The sequence below is a fragment of the Stigmatopora argus genome, chromosome 7 (genome assembly GCF_051989625.1).
Source record: "Stigmatopora argus isolate UIUO_Sarg chromosome 7, RoL_Sarg_1.0, whole genome shotgun sequence".
Classification (NCBI taxonomy): Eukaryota; Metazoa; Chordata; class Actinopteri; order Syngnathiformes; family Syngnathidae; genus Stigmatopora; species Stigmatopora argus.
In genome coordinates this window covers 3,530,517-3,548,739 of record NC_135393.1, presented here as the reverse complement: position 1 = coordinate 3,548,739, position 18,223 = coordinate 3,530,517, and the positions used below count along the sequence as shown (strand labels likewise).

Below are 18,223 nucleotides of genomic sequence, written 5' to 3'. Positions count from 1 at the left end.
ATTCACTGCTTTCGTAACAGGATAGACACCGTTTTAATATTTTTCCTTTTCTTTACGAGGACATGTTTTTTTTTCCTTTAGTAAAAACACTTTCCCCAAAGAATGGTGATTGAGGGAGTTGTTATATCCGCTCACATTTTCCCTCGTCTTGTCGTTTGTTTTAACCCTTTGTAAGAACGTTTAGTCTCAATTGAAACGTTTTCACCTTTTTTTTTGCATATGGAGACAATAAAACCAATATAAAAAGTTCCCTATGATTAACGGCATTGCTCCCTGAGCAATAATCTTTCCAATCAATATTGGAGTGGTTGCCGTTTCGTTTTATTAGGTCAGAAAGTTTATCTTACCTGTCTCCTCAAACATTTCAACTGAGAGAACCTTCTTACAGTGCAAAAGGTGGATCCACATCCCCCTCTTGGCATGCTAGTCCTTCTTTATACTGCAAGTTGAGCACCCAGGCTCCTGGCACCACCGTTGGTCCAGTCCGTTTCCTGTTGAGAAGCACAGTCTCCTTCTGCTAACCCAAATTCAATGTGTTTCCTTAAAGATTTTTCTCTTTTTATGTAGTCAGCCAGATTAGCCTCATCATCCAGTTCCAATCGTGCAGTGAATAATGGCGTTTTGTATGGTCTACTAAATAGGATTTCCATATGTTGTTGTCCGATTGACCCCGTTATGTAGGCGTAGTGATTTCATAACGAGATATGGAACCTTTTGTCAATCCAGCCAATTATTTTGTTAACACAATTTGGGTGCCATTATCACTATAAATCAACGGTTCTTTGGAATTTCAAATCGTGCACTGATATCCCGAGCACAAGTTAAGCATGCTCTGCAACCAACTTAACCCGATAAATTGTGTAGTGGCACCGTACCATGGCTACCCCCTGTCGAGATATAGGACTTCCCATGACTCAAGCCATCTTTGTTAAAAGCAGCTCACCCACGTAAACTGATGTACCAAATTGTTTTTTTGTTTTTGTTTTTTTCCTCAGTGCTCCAAATTTCCCACTTCGAAGAGCAGATTATTTGTTTCTCCACGTTAAGTTTCACATTTGGAGAACTGCTGCTGAATTCATCTAAAATTTCATTTGACAAATTTTTTCTTCTTTTTTTCCGTATTTTTCCCTAATCTGTCGCCGCCATCCCCAAAAAGGCTTATTGGCGATTTCAGAAATCAATTTCAAATTTCCAAATCCTTTTCCACCTTGATATTTGATTGATAGATTATATCTTGGTGGCCAGCCAATCAAAAACATAAAAAGACAGACACACATTCACGCTCACACTCATAATCAGCGGAATTTAGAGTGTTCAACCAGTCTAGCATCCATAATTTTGGTTTGTGGGAGTAAACTGGAGTACCCGGAGAAAACCCACACATTCTCGAGGACACCAGGAATACTCCACACTCCGGAAGGTCTGGATCCACCCGGCTTTCATTAGTAGATCTTAGAACCGTAAGGTTGATGTGCTAATCACTAGTCTTTCTATTTGGGCCGTTTACCCATTCATCAGTGGCCCGTAAATTTTCATCACAGGTGGAAACCACCATCCCCAGCGGGGCTTCTTGGTAGTTCAACCCCTTTTGCTGTTATTCCCGAAGGAAATAGGTAATTAACGTATTAGATGCACGCTACACATCCACAAATAGAAATTTGTTTTGGAAGTTCAATTGCCGCCGTTCATCGCCCTAGTCAGTCAGCATGAGCGACTGCCATGCGAGTGGTTGTGATTAACTCTCTGTTTGCCAATAATGCAATAACGAAAAAAAATTATATTCGCCAATTTGATATATAATAGTTTTGGTATTGAATGGTTTACATTTCATACTCTTAAGACACTTTGGAATGTTATATTGTCTTGTACAATATTCATTCATTAATTTTCTGAACGGTTTTTCCTCACAGGGGTAGCAAGGGGTGCTGGACCCTATTCCTGCTGACTTCGGGCACCAGGCGGCCAACACCGTGAATTGGTGGCCAGCCTATCGGAGAACATAAGGTAACGGACAACCATTCACGCTCACACTCATACGTAGGGGCAATTAATAGTGTTCAACCAGCCTACCCTGCATGTTTTTGGAATGTGGGAAGAAACCAGAGAACCTGGAAAAACTCACGCAAGCCCAGGGAAAACATGCAAAATTCACACAGTGAGAGCCTACCTGGGATCCAACACTCGACTCCAGAACTGTGAGACCAACGCGCTAACCACTCAGCAGCCGTCTTGTAAAATATTGGCTGTATAATTTATAACTGTTTTAGGATTGCAAACAGATCCTAGGAGCAAATTAATTCACTTTACATTAGTGGTTATTTCAACCAATATGCTGTGGCACATTAGTGTATGGTAAAAGGTCATTTGGTGTGTCATGGAAATTAGTATTAATTCATTCATTTTCTGAAACGCTTTATCCTCATATGGGTAGGGAGGAAAGCTGGAACCTATCCCAGCTGACTTCGGGCACTAGGCGGGGGAAACCCTGAATTGGTGGCCAGCCAATCGCATGGCATGAGGAGACAGACAACCATTCACACTCACACTCATACCTCGGGGCAATTTTTAGAGTGTCCAACCAGCCTACCATGCATGTTTCTGGAATGTGGGAGGAAAACAGTGTAGTCGTGGAAATTATTTTTTTAAAAACTGGACCAATGTGTTTTTTGTGGATGCTTTTAACTAAAAATATATGCGGTTTATCGATGTTCAGCTATGAAGTAGGTGGTACCAAATTTTAGCTGTTTGACAAAAACCATTAAGTCATGAAATCAAAATGGGGATTTGTTTGTTTTTCTGTAAGATATATTATGAATGCTGACCTCCCAGATAAACAGTTTTGAGATTACAATAACTGGGAAGTAAGGAACATTTTTGTTTTCGACTTTGGCCATCAAAGTTATTTCATATTCAAATTTCACAAGTGGTTGATTTGCCTCAGCTGTGTTAGGAAAATGTGTTACTAAATATGAGGTTTAACCAGCGTCTCAGAAGGAATTGTATTTGACGTCAAAGGTTGAGCCAAATGTTTTTCCTGAAGCATGTTCGCCATGTTTGCGTAGTGTTGCAACAACACTTGCCATTGTTGTGCAGTCTATGCGAAGAGTTAGGCTTTGTTAGGTTTGCTTTGGTTTGACAGAAGTAGGAGTTCAGTAAGGATATTATTGTCTCTTGGAAATGTTCAGGGACAGTCTCTCCATTCGTCTTGGGCGATGACCTTTGTCAGATGACTAGAAGAGGTCAACAGAGGTTAAAGAAATGCTGTGGCTAAGAAAGTGGGCCCCATCTAGTCATGCAGAAAGAGGCTGCCAGAAACTTTTACACCGACATAATGTGCGTGCGCACACATACAGTACAAACACGGCACGCACACACACACACACACACACACACACACACACACACACACACACACAATTGGTCACTGTTGGATACACTCTGCAACCATTAGGAACAGCACTTCCTTGCCTCTGAGAAGCCAGACCTCAGCTTAACGGAGGCGTAGACCCGTGAAGAAATACAAACGTGTTTGTATTGTTTCCAATACAAACAGACACTCATCAAATGGTTATAACTGAGGACCCACCCACCCCCTTTTATCTTTTTTGCTCTCTCATTCAGTCATGACAATGCATGGTATGTATAGATTTAGGACTCTAACGTCACGTTATTCAAACAATATGCAATTATAACGCTGCCCTAACAAAATGTTGACAAAAGGTAGCCGACCCAATTACACCTATTCAATTTATAGTTATATGTCTGATGGTTCACAGTCATTAAAGCACGGTATAATAGAATGAATACTATGTAAAGATTAATTTGCTACTTAAATATGAGAATGTCAATGATCTGTACCCCTTGAAACTAAATGTTTTTTCTGCCTTCTTGCTGTGTGACTAGATAGCTTCAAAGAATTGTGAGTAGTGAGTATTTCAGTTCTTCAACTGGAGACAGCCTGCCGGACATAACTGACCTCTTTTTTCCCCTCTTAATACACACCCTCACACATGTATGCATTTTCCCCCCTCAATTTTTTCTTGAACATTCCACCAAGTTAGACATGCTCATGACTATTTTAGAGTAGAGTTATGCAGTATATTTTAGTCAATGTCACCTCAATTGAGGTAATTGTTCAACAATGCACACGTTATTGATTGACACGCTATCTTGGATTTTTCACTTTAAGATGCCCTAAACTCCTTTTTATTACTATAAATAGGATGATTACACCATTTGAATTGCTTGAGCCTGTCACCTATTGATTTTATATGAGATAGAAGAGAGATGACCTAGCTTATGTGACACATATGGAGTCTAAGTGTTGTGCCAAATTGCACTGGAGGTCAGACTGGACTGATGGGGTCAACTTACTTCCAACTCAAGGCAGGAGGTCATGAGGAATACAACAACCTTCAACGATAATTTCATTTTTTTTCTCAAATTATTTTTTCATACAATTTTGGAGCGCTCTGTGATTAGTATGTTTAATCTTAAACACAATGTTTGTTTTGCTAGTGAAGAAACACAACTTGAATTATATATTTTGCCAATGTATACACACAGAAGCTTTGTTGGCTAAGAAATAATTAATTAGAGCTAATCATATTCCGGAGCTACTGCCTGACGAAGTAAGCCCTACATGGTTTCCCGACAGAATGGCCTCCCCATTGGGGTCAGAGGTTAGCTTCTGCCATATTACGCATTTATATAATGTTGTGTTTAAGGCTGTATGTCTCTCAAGATTATCTGGATGATTGAATATGCTACAACAACAGAGAAAGCAAGTTTAAAAGAGACTGGCGAAATTCTCTCTCAACAGATGGCTGCAGCATTATAATAATTAGTATTATTGATGTTTTTAATGTTTTACAGGTGAATTTAGTTGATGGACAAGGTTTTTCATAATAATGGAAATTAAATTCATTTTGAGACTGGAGTGTTATTTTCAATTAACTGTATACTAATAATGATGTGAATTCATTTATATCACTTTTGATATTTTCAAATCCATAATTGGTTGTAATAACTTTGATCAACTTTTAATAAAAATATAATGAAATGAAAGCGAACGGGAAGTTGCTATTTCAGAAGTAAAGGTAAATTGATATTATTAGTTTTACAACAATGAATAATATTTTAATTTAAATATTCATACACATTCATTTTTTAAATGTGATGCTAAAGTCATAATAGACATAAATCTAAACATGTAAAATCCAGTTAATACTTGTAGAGCTGAGCTAAAGACGACAAGTCATCTGAAATTATTGAATCAGTTGTAAAAGATTTTTGGGATAAAGGATTTTTTTAATTACAGTTGCTGTAAATGTCATTTCGAGCCTAAAGGCAGATATAGTAAAACGTAAGTGTAAGATTAAAAAAAATAGACATGCGTGAACAAAATGTTAATGACATTCATTTAAATACAAATAATTTCTGTAATCCAAAATCTTTATGATATTGGAAATGCATGCAAGGTATATTAATTTCTTTGGTGGCATAGGCTACTGTTGAGAATAATAATAATTATAATAGTAATAATAATAATAATGATAATAATAATAATGATAATAATAATAATGATAATAATAATGATAATAATAATAACAATGATAATGGACTATCATGTAAACAATAAGATGCTAATGATGTAGGCCATGCACGGCCAGGCTACTGTTTGCTTGGCCTGCTATTTCTCTTTCATGGTGTATTGTGTTAGGCCTATACACAAAGCCCGGCTAATAAATAAATAATACCCAAAGCAGTTCATTTGAATGTGATATGTTCCTACTACTTGCATCCTTCCTTTTAAACGCTATAGAGACAGCGTCCGGCCCGTCCTTTGAACTGTCGGCTTGACGCCATAAATGCTCCACTTGGCACAAAGAAAAGTGTCTGTTTGCACGTGCAGGCTCGGTTAGCAGCGTCATACGTCTCCGTCATAGAGGCTGAAGTACTTGCTGGCGTTCGAGAAACAGAGGTAAGGCGTGTTCGTACCCGGGTACACGACGGGCAAGGGCATGGGCATCAGGCATCTCCCCAACAGACTGCTCTCCTTGTACAAGGCTGGGAGCTGACCCACCACCACGGGCTTAACCGTCTCTGGGAACTCGCTTACCGGTCCGTCCATGTCACTGGAGATTTGCCGTTTTAACTTATTCCTGCGGTTCTGAAACCATATTTTCACCTGGGTTTCGGTCAGCTGCAAGGAGCTGGCGAGGCAGGCGCGCTCTGCGCTGCTCAGATAGCGCTTCATGTCGAACGTAGACTCCAACTGGAAGATCTGCCTCTTGGAAAAAATAGTGCGCGTTTTCTTTTTCGTCATCAATTTACTCTTCTTGGCGGGACTGTCCGCTTTAAGGGGCTCCGCGGTGGTAGTGGTGGTGGTGGTGGTCGTGGAAGTGGCGGTGGAGCTGCAGTCGTCGCAGCTGCTGTCCCCGCTTTCGAAGCGCACCTCCGCGGACCGACCGTCATCCCCGGCCGAGACGCTCGCCCGGTCGCTCTCTTGTGTAAAGTCTGGAATAGAGCAATATTTGCTTTACCTCACACTTGTGTCCAGCGTCAAGTTAACTGGATGCACGTGAATGAAATCATCCCGACAGCCCTTACCGCTGCGCCTGAGCTGGGGTCCGGGCTCCTCCAAGCGGCTCTGCGGGATGAGGCCTTTACACGTCGCGGTGACCGAGACATCGTGCGCGCTGTCGGGGTGACGGCTGTCACTGGCACGCCCGCTTGTTTTCAGGTTGAGGATGTTGTCAATGGTGAACTTGAGAGAGGCGCTGGGACGGCATGTTGCGTCCACTTTACTCATATTCTCCAATGCGTAATCAGCCCCTTTGTTTACTTCTCTTCGATAAACACACGCAGTCAGCTTTGAGGTGTCAATGGTGCACACACCATAGCATCATCCACTGAGCGCACTGCTTGGCTGGGGAAGCACAGTGTGTAACCTCGGCGCCCATACGTTGGATGGGGCGCGCCTAGGTACTCGCTGATTGGCCCAATTCGTCAGGCGCTCTGGACCAATCGCAGGGCAGGGATGCGGGGCGAACCAACGTCTTGTATCTCAGTTCCCCTGAACACTTTTTTTCTTTCCTCGAACTTCATGTACTCTATAAAGGCCTGCGGTTCTAACATGTCATTTTACACTGTGTTTTAACATAGAATTAATTGACCTTTCTAGACATTGGTAAGATGCTTGCATGAGTTGTTTTTAGCAGCTTCAATCTAATATCGTCCACGTATTTCAGAAGGAGATAGTATTCGTGTGTATCACACACCACAAAAGAAAGCAAGTCAATGTCTTGTCGCCATACACACAAATATTTTTAATCTATACGTATAATACAATAAATTAACTGAAATGTTCTATCTGGTGGTGGTCATTAAACCAACAATATTATTCTGGCAGACAGACAATTCATACGTACTTTTCAAGTTGATATAATTATATTGTGCAGGTGTAAAGGTTTAGTCTCTCATTTACAAGGTTTGGTTTCATTAAAGTTTATTTAGCTTGTCTCTTGATTGTATTATAAAATTAGCTTAAATTTTGCTGCATATTTTTTTCATATTTTTTTTCCTTTTTGCTGTTATGCCAGATTACCTTGTTTAAAAAATATTCAGAATGCCAAAAAAGTGTAGCTTAAAATAAAGATTTTCTTTCAAAGGGACCATTTTATAGAGCTTAGCATAATAATAATCAGAATTCACTCCTTTTAATCCATTATAGTAAAAAGAAAAAAATTAAATACCGTTCTGGTGTCCCCAAACATCTGCCATTCTTTTAATAATTAGCCTATAGGTTTTGGGCAGTGAACATACAAGCAAGTCTGCATTTGTATTGATTTATTGAGTGGAAAATGATCAAATTAAAAACTTGTGGGCGTGTGTTGTATAGTATAGTATAGTATAGAGAAAAATGGTTGCTTTTAAACAGAGTACTTTGCACTCCAATTATATATGGATTTTTATCTACTGACAAGTATAGCAGACACACGCACTTCAAGTTAAAACAAAAAACATGACTTCACTTAGTGGCATACAGTTTCCTTGCTATCAGCGATTGGTTGCGGCAAGGTGTGTTATTGCACTCTATCATAAATAGTTTGATATGTCTTTACACTAGGCCACTCATTTGTGACTGTAGTATGCTCATGGAGTGAGCCAAGGAGGACAGGGGGTGCGTGATGGAGTTGGAGAAGGCCTCGTGTCCATTCAAGTTGAAAGCCAGTGCAGAAGTGGCTGAGGGTCCGTCGTGATACAAAATAGGGATTCTGACAAGCCGCTGGTTCTGGTTGGGAATTTGAACAGCCTCAAGATCTGCCGCCAGCTGTCGTTTCCATTTATTCCTCCGGTTCTGGAACCAAATCTTAACTTGGGTCTCTGTTAATTGAAGAGATGCGGCCAGGCCTGCTCTCTCCGAGCTGCTCAAGTATCGTTTCACGTCGAAGGTTGACTCCAACTGGAACACCTGATTTCGGCTGAACACAGTCCGGGTTTTCTTCTTCCGAGTCGGGTTTGAGACAGATGAGGCGTCTAACCCATTTTGAGCCTCATCGTTGTCATCGATCAGGTTGCCATCACTTAATTTCCTGTCGGACTCGAAACTGTCGTCTGTAACGGGTTCTGATACAGCAGGGGAACTTCTGTCGCTGGTCGACACGGAGCAGCAGTTTTCCTCTGACTTAGTGTTAAGAGATGGACCTGGGAGCAGACAAAATGCAACCATTTGAACGACTCTACATGAGCATTGTGAGTGTTAATAAAATCAAATATCTACTGAAAAGTGGACATTTACTCAATCCGAGCGCAACCTTTGCAAGTGTGGAATGCCTTGGAAAAAAATATTGAGTGATGCATTGATTTTATTTTATTTTAAGCATTTGAGGAGTTTTTTTTTTTAATCACAAAGTAAATGGTGTATTACAAAACTGAATACAACAAAACACACTGAAGCACAGTCACTTTGCTCATTTTCTTTGCCGGTGATATTTGAGCTATACTCACTGCCTGGAGCACCCAAAGCTCTGAGGAGCATGCCACTGTTGCCGGCGTACCAGTTTGCCAGCGGCTCTGTGGTCATGAGCGCCAATGCTGGGCTGCTACTATCGGGAGCTGGAGCGCACAGGACGCCGCGCCGCACGCTCGAGACCCGGCCGACGTCGTCCGAAGCGCCCCTTCGGCTGCTCTCGCAATCCCCTTTGTTCTGCCCCGTGGCCAGCAGGTTTTCGATGAAAAAAGACGACGCCCTGCGTGATGACAATATAGGGGTATGCGTGTCTTTCAGCCTCTTTTGCATGGTTACAGGATTTCACCGCTCCTCCAAAAGTATCAAACCAATTCCGTCTCCATTTAGCGTGTTAAAAAGGTCCAAAAATTCCAAGCAGGCATGTACCGCATCCCTGCTGTAGCGCTGTGCTGGAACGGGGACGTAAATGCGGGACGGGCGACGGAAGCGTTGTACAGTAAAGTGAGACGTCCAGTCACACACGGTGAGCACTGGGGGGCATCCAGTGATTGGACGAGCACAGGAGCAAATGGGCTTTTTGGATGAAAGGCGAATTACAGTCTTGCTGTACCAGTAGTAACAGTCCGAGCCTTAAAACCCGGAGCAGGCTCTGTTATATTTGGATCAATTAAAGTGCAAATAAAAATGAAGATCCACAATGCAGGGTCACATCCGTGATCTGACCCACTGTAAAAAGGTAGAAGAATGTGTATGTATGACTGGTTGTCAAAAAAAATTAGTTTCCAAGTTTGGTGAACGTTCACACGTATGTGTATATATGAGTATGTATGTGTATATATATATATATATATATATATATATATATATATATATATATATATATATATATATATGTATATATATATATATATATATATATATATATATATATATATATATATATATATATATATATATATATATATATATATATATATATATATACATATAAAAGGCTCACAAGGCAAGAATGTTTGTGGGAGATTTTCAACCGGAAATCAAGTTTCGTGAACGTTCACACGTATGTGTATATATGAGTATGTATGTATGTGTATATATATATGTATATATATATATATTTATATTTTTATATATATATATATATATATATATATATATATATATATATATATATATATATATATATGTATATATATATATATATATATATGTATATATATATATATATATATATATATATATATATATATGTATATATATATATATATATTCCACATTCCAAAAACATGCATAGTAGGCTGTTTGGACTTGCTAAATTGCCCCTAGGTATGGGTGTGAGTATGAGTATGTATGGCTGTCCATCTCGGTGTGCCCTGCGATCGGCTGGCCACCGATTCAGGGTGTCCACCGCCTGAAGAAGACACCTTTTTTTCACCAATCTGGTGTCCTACAAGTGCAATCAGTGGATTGCAGTCAGGTGCTTCTTGTTTTCTGCCGAAATCTCATTGGTCAAAATGTCTGTGCTGGATCAGTTGGAACAAAAACCTGCACCGCCCTCAAGGACCGGTTTGGGGGCACCTTAATAATCAGGTTAGATCTGAGAACACGGTCATTGGGTACCTTTCTTGAAAACGAATCTACTGTATTTACTAGTCAATGTGTTCAAATGTATAAATGGTAAATAAGGAAGACATTTTTCTTTGTCAAAACAAGACTTTGCACCATGAACCTGACCGTATTGTTCTTCATGACATGTGAACATGAAGGAACCACCACGGAGACACACACCAAACTAATGCTGCACCTATGCAATCTGCCAAATATGCTACTCAAAACACCAAAGTAAAATGATTTTTTTTAATCCCACAAAATCATGGATGCTAAACTGTCATTGTAAGTGTTTTTCCATTTTGATGTGGCACAAAAGTGTTGTCATAGGAGAAAATATATTATAATAGCCATAGAGCAAGAAAAAGAAGTCATTAGTCATTAGTAATGAGGATAAAGTGGTTCAGAAAATGAGATGAGATGAGATGTCTTTTCCTGTGTCTGTGTTCTCACCCTCTTGCTACTGCGACAGGGAATTTCCTGAGTATGGGATGAATAAAGTTATCTAATCTAATCTAATCTAATCTAATCTAATCTAATCTAATCTAATTGCTAAAGTGTAACTGTATGCCAAAAAAACAGCAATCATAACAGATTTTGGTACCTCCATTTCAGACTTTCTCATTTAGAACGTGACATTTTATGGGAATGAGTTAGTTTATATTTAAAAAATAATATGTGGCACAATTTTGGACATTTTAGGAAATAAACACTGCACAAGTGTGTGACACTTGAATCAGTATGAATTATTATTCAGTAAAAACCATTTAACATATGTTATAGCTTTCACAAGATATGTAAAATTACTTGACTTTGATACCGAAGGCCATAATTTTTTTACTTTACATGCTGTCTATGGCACCGTTGAATGATATCCTGCGCCACTGTAGTGCAGTTTGTTTTTGGGAGTACTTCAATGTTTCTATCAGATATAGGTGTATGAAAATAAGTTTTAACACAGTGCAGTTAGATAACAATGTGATTTACAATCCTATTTAAAAAAAAATCAAACCACTGTCACATTCTCCATCAAAAGTGAGCACGTGTCTCTTGTACTACTCTTCATATTTTTTTGTTATTCCAATTACAAAGCATATTGTATCATCCATTGATTTTTTTAATCTCAATTCATAGTTAATTTGGATTATATTCACCACTCAGTTTGCAACGTGTTTTTTTTTGACTGCCCTTCATAGAGTTGGTCAAACTGTTAATTGTCCTTGTGTTTCCCGAGTGTTTCTATTAAGAGTTTTTATACAAAACTAAAGAGGACTTCATTCTTTTGTTTCACAATCAAAATACTGTAAGTGTACTTTAAAGGTACAATGTATCTCTTTCAAAAAGTTTCTGTCAAAAGATTCCACCAGTTGATATGACTACAGTTTTTAAGCAAAGCAATTTATTAAAAATGGACTTCATTAGATAAGTGTTTCATCGTTTGATCTCGTGAAAGACTGATATAAGCGCTGACGGGCGTCTTTACCCTTTTAGTGCAAATGGCAAGACATTTGAGCTTTTTATTTCCCTCAATGGAGTCAGTGGCTGTGACCTTTAACTTCAGGCTCTTTCTCTTCTCCCCCTCCGTCCCTCAGGTTAGACCTACCCTTTGACAGAGGATCAACGTTAATATTGCGTTTCAAACTAGGACGTGGCATAGACATTGGTAACATGAGACCTGCGCTGAACAAATGAGTCTTCCACCTGTCTTCTACTGCCTGATCAAAATCAGAAAGTACACCTAATGTAGACGTCGTATCTTTTCTTTTCTTTTTTAAACCCTTTCTTCAAATACACCCTAAATATTTCACTTCACTTTACTCCGACGGATCCTATTTTACTAGAAATGTAATAAATAATGGGGCAAAATTCACAAAAAAGTTTCACACTTGTCTTTAAAATCATACCACATTTATTTGAAGGGTAAAATCGGTGCTTGTTCTGTTGAAAGCCCATATTAGATCACTCTTCTGTGTGTACATTGGGCCATGTGAGTGATGTTGCTCCCTGGCCAGTGCCGACATGCACAGGGGGGCCCCACAGACATAGAGGCTCCTATCTGCTCCTTACTCTCGTTTTCTCTTCTTCTTATGATCCTCATGCAGCTTGGCGTGCCCTTTGCTTTTCATAGCCTGCTGGCCCACACCGCAGTCACGACCCCTCCATGCCGCCACAGCTTGCAACATCGCCTCTCAACTGCGCTCCATGTTTCATCACACAGAATCATATCATCAGTGTGTGCTCCAGGAGACGGCTAGAGCAAATTGAGCGTGCTTCTCTTGTTTTGGTCACCAGTCTTTGCCATCTTCTGTGTTGGATGCAGTGGATTACTATCTACCAAGACACAACTGCATCAAATCCTCTTTTACACCAAGAGTGAGTCAAAATTTGCCTAACAAGTAAATGGTATTTTGTAGAAAACATTTCCTGAGGTTGCTAGACACAAATATTTCCATTTTGTCCTCTTTTAGATCGCAGATTACTTATACTCACAGGTCTAATTACTCTTTTCTTCCGGCCAATAGTCAATCGAGTGTGATTGTAATGGCTCTCGGCTCTGGTGCTCTTTGACTCGTACAGTCAATGGAAGTGGAGACAGTTTGACCCACTTAATTCCACCGGAGGCAGCAAGACAGACAGGAGGATGAATCTCCTCATGGGCCTTTCACAGCTCTTTGCACGAAAACACTCACATTCAATGCACTACATTGACCTCAGCTAGCTTGTTTGACAAGTAGCAGCTTTGCATAAAATCGCTGGAGAACACTCAAGTTTTTTTCCCATAGTGCCTCAAACTTTTTCCTCTAAATCCTGCTGTTTGATGCAGGGCACTTGAAAATAACAACAAAAAACAACAGTTTGTTGGTTTTTAACCAATAGCAAACAAAGTCAAATACAGACTAAATTTTCGACAAACACCATGACTACTTTCATGGGAATTTTGCAATTCTTGTAGAAGGGCTGCAAAGATCTCTCTTCACTACTTTGGTCAAGTATAAATAAACCCACTTGACTGTCCATGTAATCCATGTGACATTATCATGAGAAATACGTTGAAGATTGGTGGAATGTACCATGCTATCCGTGCTGGATTTGAATCAATTGATTAATCACACAAGTAGCGGCCTAGCGCTGAGTGGTTAGCGCGTCATCCTCACAGTTTTTGGGTCCTGGGTTCAAATCCAGATCAGTACACTTGTGTAGAGTTTTCTCTGGGTACTCTGGTTTCCTCCCACATTACAAAAACATACATGATAGCCCTGTTGGACACTCTAAATTGCCCCTAGGTAGGAGTGTGAGCATGAATGATTTTCTGTCTCCTCGTGCCCTGCGATTGGCTGGCCACCTATGCAGGGTGTCCCCCGCCTCTGGCCCGAAGTCAGCTGGGATAGATTCCAGCACCCCCTGCGACCCTTGTGAAGATAAAGCGGTTCAGAAAATGAACGAATGAAAGGATTAATCACACTTTTGAAAACATACTCTATTTTCCAAACTATAACTCGCACCTTTTGATGCAATTTGGCTAGGCCTGAGACTTACATCATCTTTTTCAGCTGCGAGAAGTGCATTTCAGGGTACTTGCAGAGTTGGCGGATTTGTTCCAAATTGATACCAAAGATTGACTTGCATGAATTTGATAGCGGAGAGGGATTGAGAGTCTGGTAAAGTATTGACTTTAAAGGACTGTGTGAGAATTCTTAAAAAAAGGTCTCACTATTTCCAGTAGCTCATAAAAATGCATCAAATTTCCATTTTGGACAGGTTGTGACAAGACGTTTTAGTAGCTTTGGGGAAAATACACGGTGACAGGATTTGATGGAGTTTGTGCGCGTAACATTTTCAAATAGGACTAATACATTTTATTTATTTAGTTAATGACAGCAGCTGGCTGGTTTTAGTAGGGTCTGATACACCATTGCGGCTGCTCGCTGATCCCCTCCCTGGCGTGCCCGCATCCTGGAGAAATGTGTTAACATAATTACTAGTTATGATATCCAAGGATCCAAGTTTAAGGTCTCACATTTTTTGGTATGAAGATTCTGAATTGTTTTTATTTTAGCACCCATGTCAGCAAAAGTATTACTCTTAAAGTCTTTCATTAACAGATTCCTATTCAGCCTATTGCCCTTCATTTTATTGTTGTTGCTAAAATACATTATACGATATTGGTCCTGGGTCTGTATAAAATAAAATTCATCCCTAGACTTACACTTATTGTACATTCCACTGTGACATAAATGTTTTTACCCCCTCTCCATTGTGCATTTTTTGGCACTGCCACTTAAACTCACTCTTGTAAACTCTTCCGACACATCGTCTGGAAATGACTGTAATTTGCTCAAAACCTTATTTGGAAACAGCATTGTGAGATCTTAGTGCACATTTGAACAATTCTGCACTATTATTGACAATAACAAGGTACACCGATACTATTCGATATGCATCCATGAAACTAATGGCATCGCACAAACACAAACAACGTAAACCAACAGGATAGTGTTTGTCTTTCATTATGGTACAACATGAGCACATGGTATACTACAAGTTTATAGTTCCTCTACTGCACTAAGCCAGTCACTGAGATTGTTAACATTTTCAGATGATAAAGAAGCGCTATTTTTTCTGTACAATACGACCAGATAGAGAAAGTTACATTTGAATGATTTTGAAGGTGTGGCTGATTACATGTGTGCATATAACTTGCAAGCCTATAGTATTTTTGAACCACCACTTTAATGGACAGGACTCTGAGAAAATGCTAGATTCTGCTCAGTATTGAAACACAATGCTTTTATTTCAATCTGTTCAGACAAAAGTATTCACATTTGCACATATGAAATAAGGAATGCCTCACTGATTGAGTAAATTGACTACAGGCACTCATTTTTTGACACAACTTTTTTTATATATATAATTCAGTCATTCATTCATTCATTTTCTGAACCACTTTATCCACATTAGGGTGGCGGGGGGTGCTGGAGCCTATCCCAGCTGACTCCGGGCCAGAGGCGGTGGTCACCCTGAATAGGTGGCCAGCCGATCACAGGGCACAAGGAGACGGACAACCATGCACACTCACACACATACCCAGGTGAATTTTCTATTCTAACATTTTTAATGCATGCATTAAAATAACCTTTTCAGCTGGACAATAAAATGGAAAGTTCAAATTATGTAATTACAATTTACTTAGATGCTTACATGTCTGTATGTGAAGGTTTTCTTCACATTAATTCATCTGACTGGTGTTCACATAATTATTCTTTGGCTTACAAATGAGGGGTTGTCAAACCGATTCCACAATGGGCCACAGTGGGTCCTGGTCTTTGTTCCAACTGATTCACCGCCGACAGTTTAACCAATGAGGTGTTTTCTAAAATAAGGAGCACCTGCTTGCAATCAACTGATTACACTTGCAAAAGGTATCCTCTTGTTCAATTTGAATGAAAACCTGTACCCATGCGAGTCTTTGCGCAATCAGATCTTTTCAAATTAAATTTTTCAGAGGTGACAGATTTTGTTTTTTTGCTTGTGTTGTATTGTACCAGCAGTTATCGTGAAACTGAAACATGATTAATATCTTTGCAGTGACTTCTTTTTCTTGCTCTTTGGCTATTATGATATATTTTCTCCTATGACAACACTTTTGTGCCACATCAGAACGGAAAAACACTTACAATGACAGTTTAGCAGCCATGATTTTGTGGGATTTAAAACAAATTCATTTTACTTTGGTGTTTTGAGTAGCATATTTGGCAGATTGCATAGCTGCAGCATTAGTTTGGTGTGTGTCTCCGTGGTGGTTCCTTCATATTCACATGTCATGAAGAACAATATGGTCAGGTTCATGGTGCTTTTTTACCATTTATACATTTGAACACATTGACTAGTAAATACAGTAGATTAGTTTTCAAGAAAGGTACCCAATGACCGTGTTCTCAGATCTAACCTGATTATTAAGGTGAAGTACTTGCTCTGTTATTACTAATTCACACTTCATAATTTGAATTGTGTGCTGATATTTGTGCCATCCTTTCTGTGGGAAAAGTTGATTTTAGATACGAGTAAATTGACATACATATGCATTAAGCTCGTATCTCAAGGTGTTACTGTATTATACTTGAATACATCATCAAAATTGTATAGTGAAAAAAAAAATTGTATGAAATTGCGTCGCAGACACTCCACCGTCTTCAAATGGCGATCCTCTTAACTGGATCTGAAGAAGGCCATTATCGCATGATCAACAGTGATGGTACTGATTGGCTGAGGAAAAGATCATTGTGTTGCGATTGATTGCTCTTGCCGAAATTCCCGGATGATACCTAGGGGCAATTTAGAGTGTACAATCAGCCTACCATGCATGTTTTTGGAATGTGGGAGGAAACTAGAGTACCTGGAGGAAACCCACGCAGGCCCGGGAAGAACATGCAAACTCCACATTGATGGACATGACCTGGATTTGAACCCAGGACCCCAGAACTGTGAACTGCGCTAACCACTCCCGCCAGACTGAATGTGAAAAAGTCAAATTGAATTCAACTTTATACACAATTTTGGTGTGAGGAAGTATGAGCATGAATGCTTGTCCGTCTCCTTATGCCGTGCGATTGGCTGGCCCAGAATTGAGGGTGTCCCCCATAGTTGGCCATAGTTGGCTGGGATTGGCTCCAGCACCCCCGCAACCCTTGTGACGATAAGTGGTACGCAAAATGGATATCAAATTTCAAATTGAATTATTGAAATTTCGTTTTTAATGCAATGATTCAAATGAAAAAAATACTATTTCAAATTACGTAATTTAGATTCCAGTCAAGTAATTCATATTGAAAGGAAATATTTCAGCATTTTCAGATTTATTTTCTGATGGCATGAATATCAGCCCTTATTGATGCCTCAGAGTTTGTTCTCATTGGTAGTACTAAGGGAGGTGAACGTTCTCAGCTAGACTTTGTGACGCCAGCAGACCGGCATAAAGTGGGTTTTAATTGCCCATAATCTCTGCCGTGCTCTTTCCCCTCAGTGCAAGTCAACAGCTTCTACAACCTACAAATGCCAGACCTTAGCAGGACAGTTTTAACTCCATATCAGAAAAAGGCTCACAAGGCAAGAATGTTTGTGGGAGATTTTCAACCGGAAAATCAAAGGACTTAAGAAGGTTTACAGATTTTTACACCCGCTCTACTGTTCGGAGACTTAAACTCAGCTCTTTCATATTTGTATTAAGAAGTAAAATAACTTAAAACCAGCATGGGATCAAATTGTTTTCCTTCTATGGTAAATTGGGCCTCTCAAAAATGAAAGAAAATTCTTTGATTCTTACCCTTTAAATCTCCCAATTCCACTTTATACCAAATGCTTTCCTTCCACTGTCCTTTTTTTCCATTTGATTAATCAAACATGACCACCGACTTTAGGCCCATCCTCTTTCAAAAGTACTACAGCAAATGTGTGAATACTATATGGGTTGTCACCAAAGGCCACACACTATATAGTATATTAATCAATCAACATTCCTTTTTCGTTTGTGAGTGATCATGCATATCGATTCTAGCAAATAATATGTCAAAATGAATCCATTATAAAATATATTGATGCAGCAAATATCTTCCACCCTAGGAAGGTTGATAAGTTGAATTTCAA

General features: G+C 39.5%; 3 protein-coding genes across 3 annotated transcripts in view; 1 reads left to right on the top strand and 2 right to left on the bottom strand.

Moving 5' to 3' along the window:
• The first annotated feature begins 1,906 nt into the window (after positions 1–1,906).
• Positions 1,907–18,223, top strand: part of LOC144076981 (uncharacterized) — a 32,711-nt gene continuing 16,394 nt past the window's right edge. Inside the window, exons 1-2 of the mRNA XM_077604397.1 lie at positions 1,907–2,004; positions 12,685–12,955. The gene's annotated coding sequence lies outside the window, so the exon portion shown is untranslated. The remainder of the gene's footprint in view (positions 2,005–12,684; positions 12,956–18,223) is intronic.
• Positions 5,297–6,907, bottom strand: hmx4 (H6 family homeobox 4). Its single transcript, XM_077604396.1, has 2 exons — positions 6,613–6,907; positions 5,297–6,519 (listed from the first exon to the last, which is right to left on the bottom strand). Exons 1-2 carry the CDS (start codon positions 6,812–6,814, stop codon positions 5,930–5,932), a joined length of 792 nt encoding a protein of 263 aa, XP_077460522.1. The 5' UTR covers positions 6,815–6,907; the 3' UTR covers positions 5,297–5,929.
• On the bottom strand, positions 7,837–9,743 carry hmx1 (H6 family homeobox 1). Its single transcript, XM_077604394.1, has 2 exons — positions 9,013–9,743; positions 7,837–8,709 (listed from the first exon to the last, which is right to left on the bottom strand). The coding sequence occupies exons 1-2, from the start codon at positions 9,302–9,304 to the stop codon at positions 8,123–8,125; spliced, it is 879 nt and encodes a 292-aa protein (XP_077460520.1). The 5' UTR covers positions 9,305–9,743; the 3' UTR covers positions 7,837–8,122.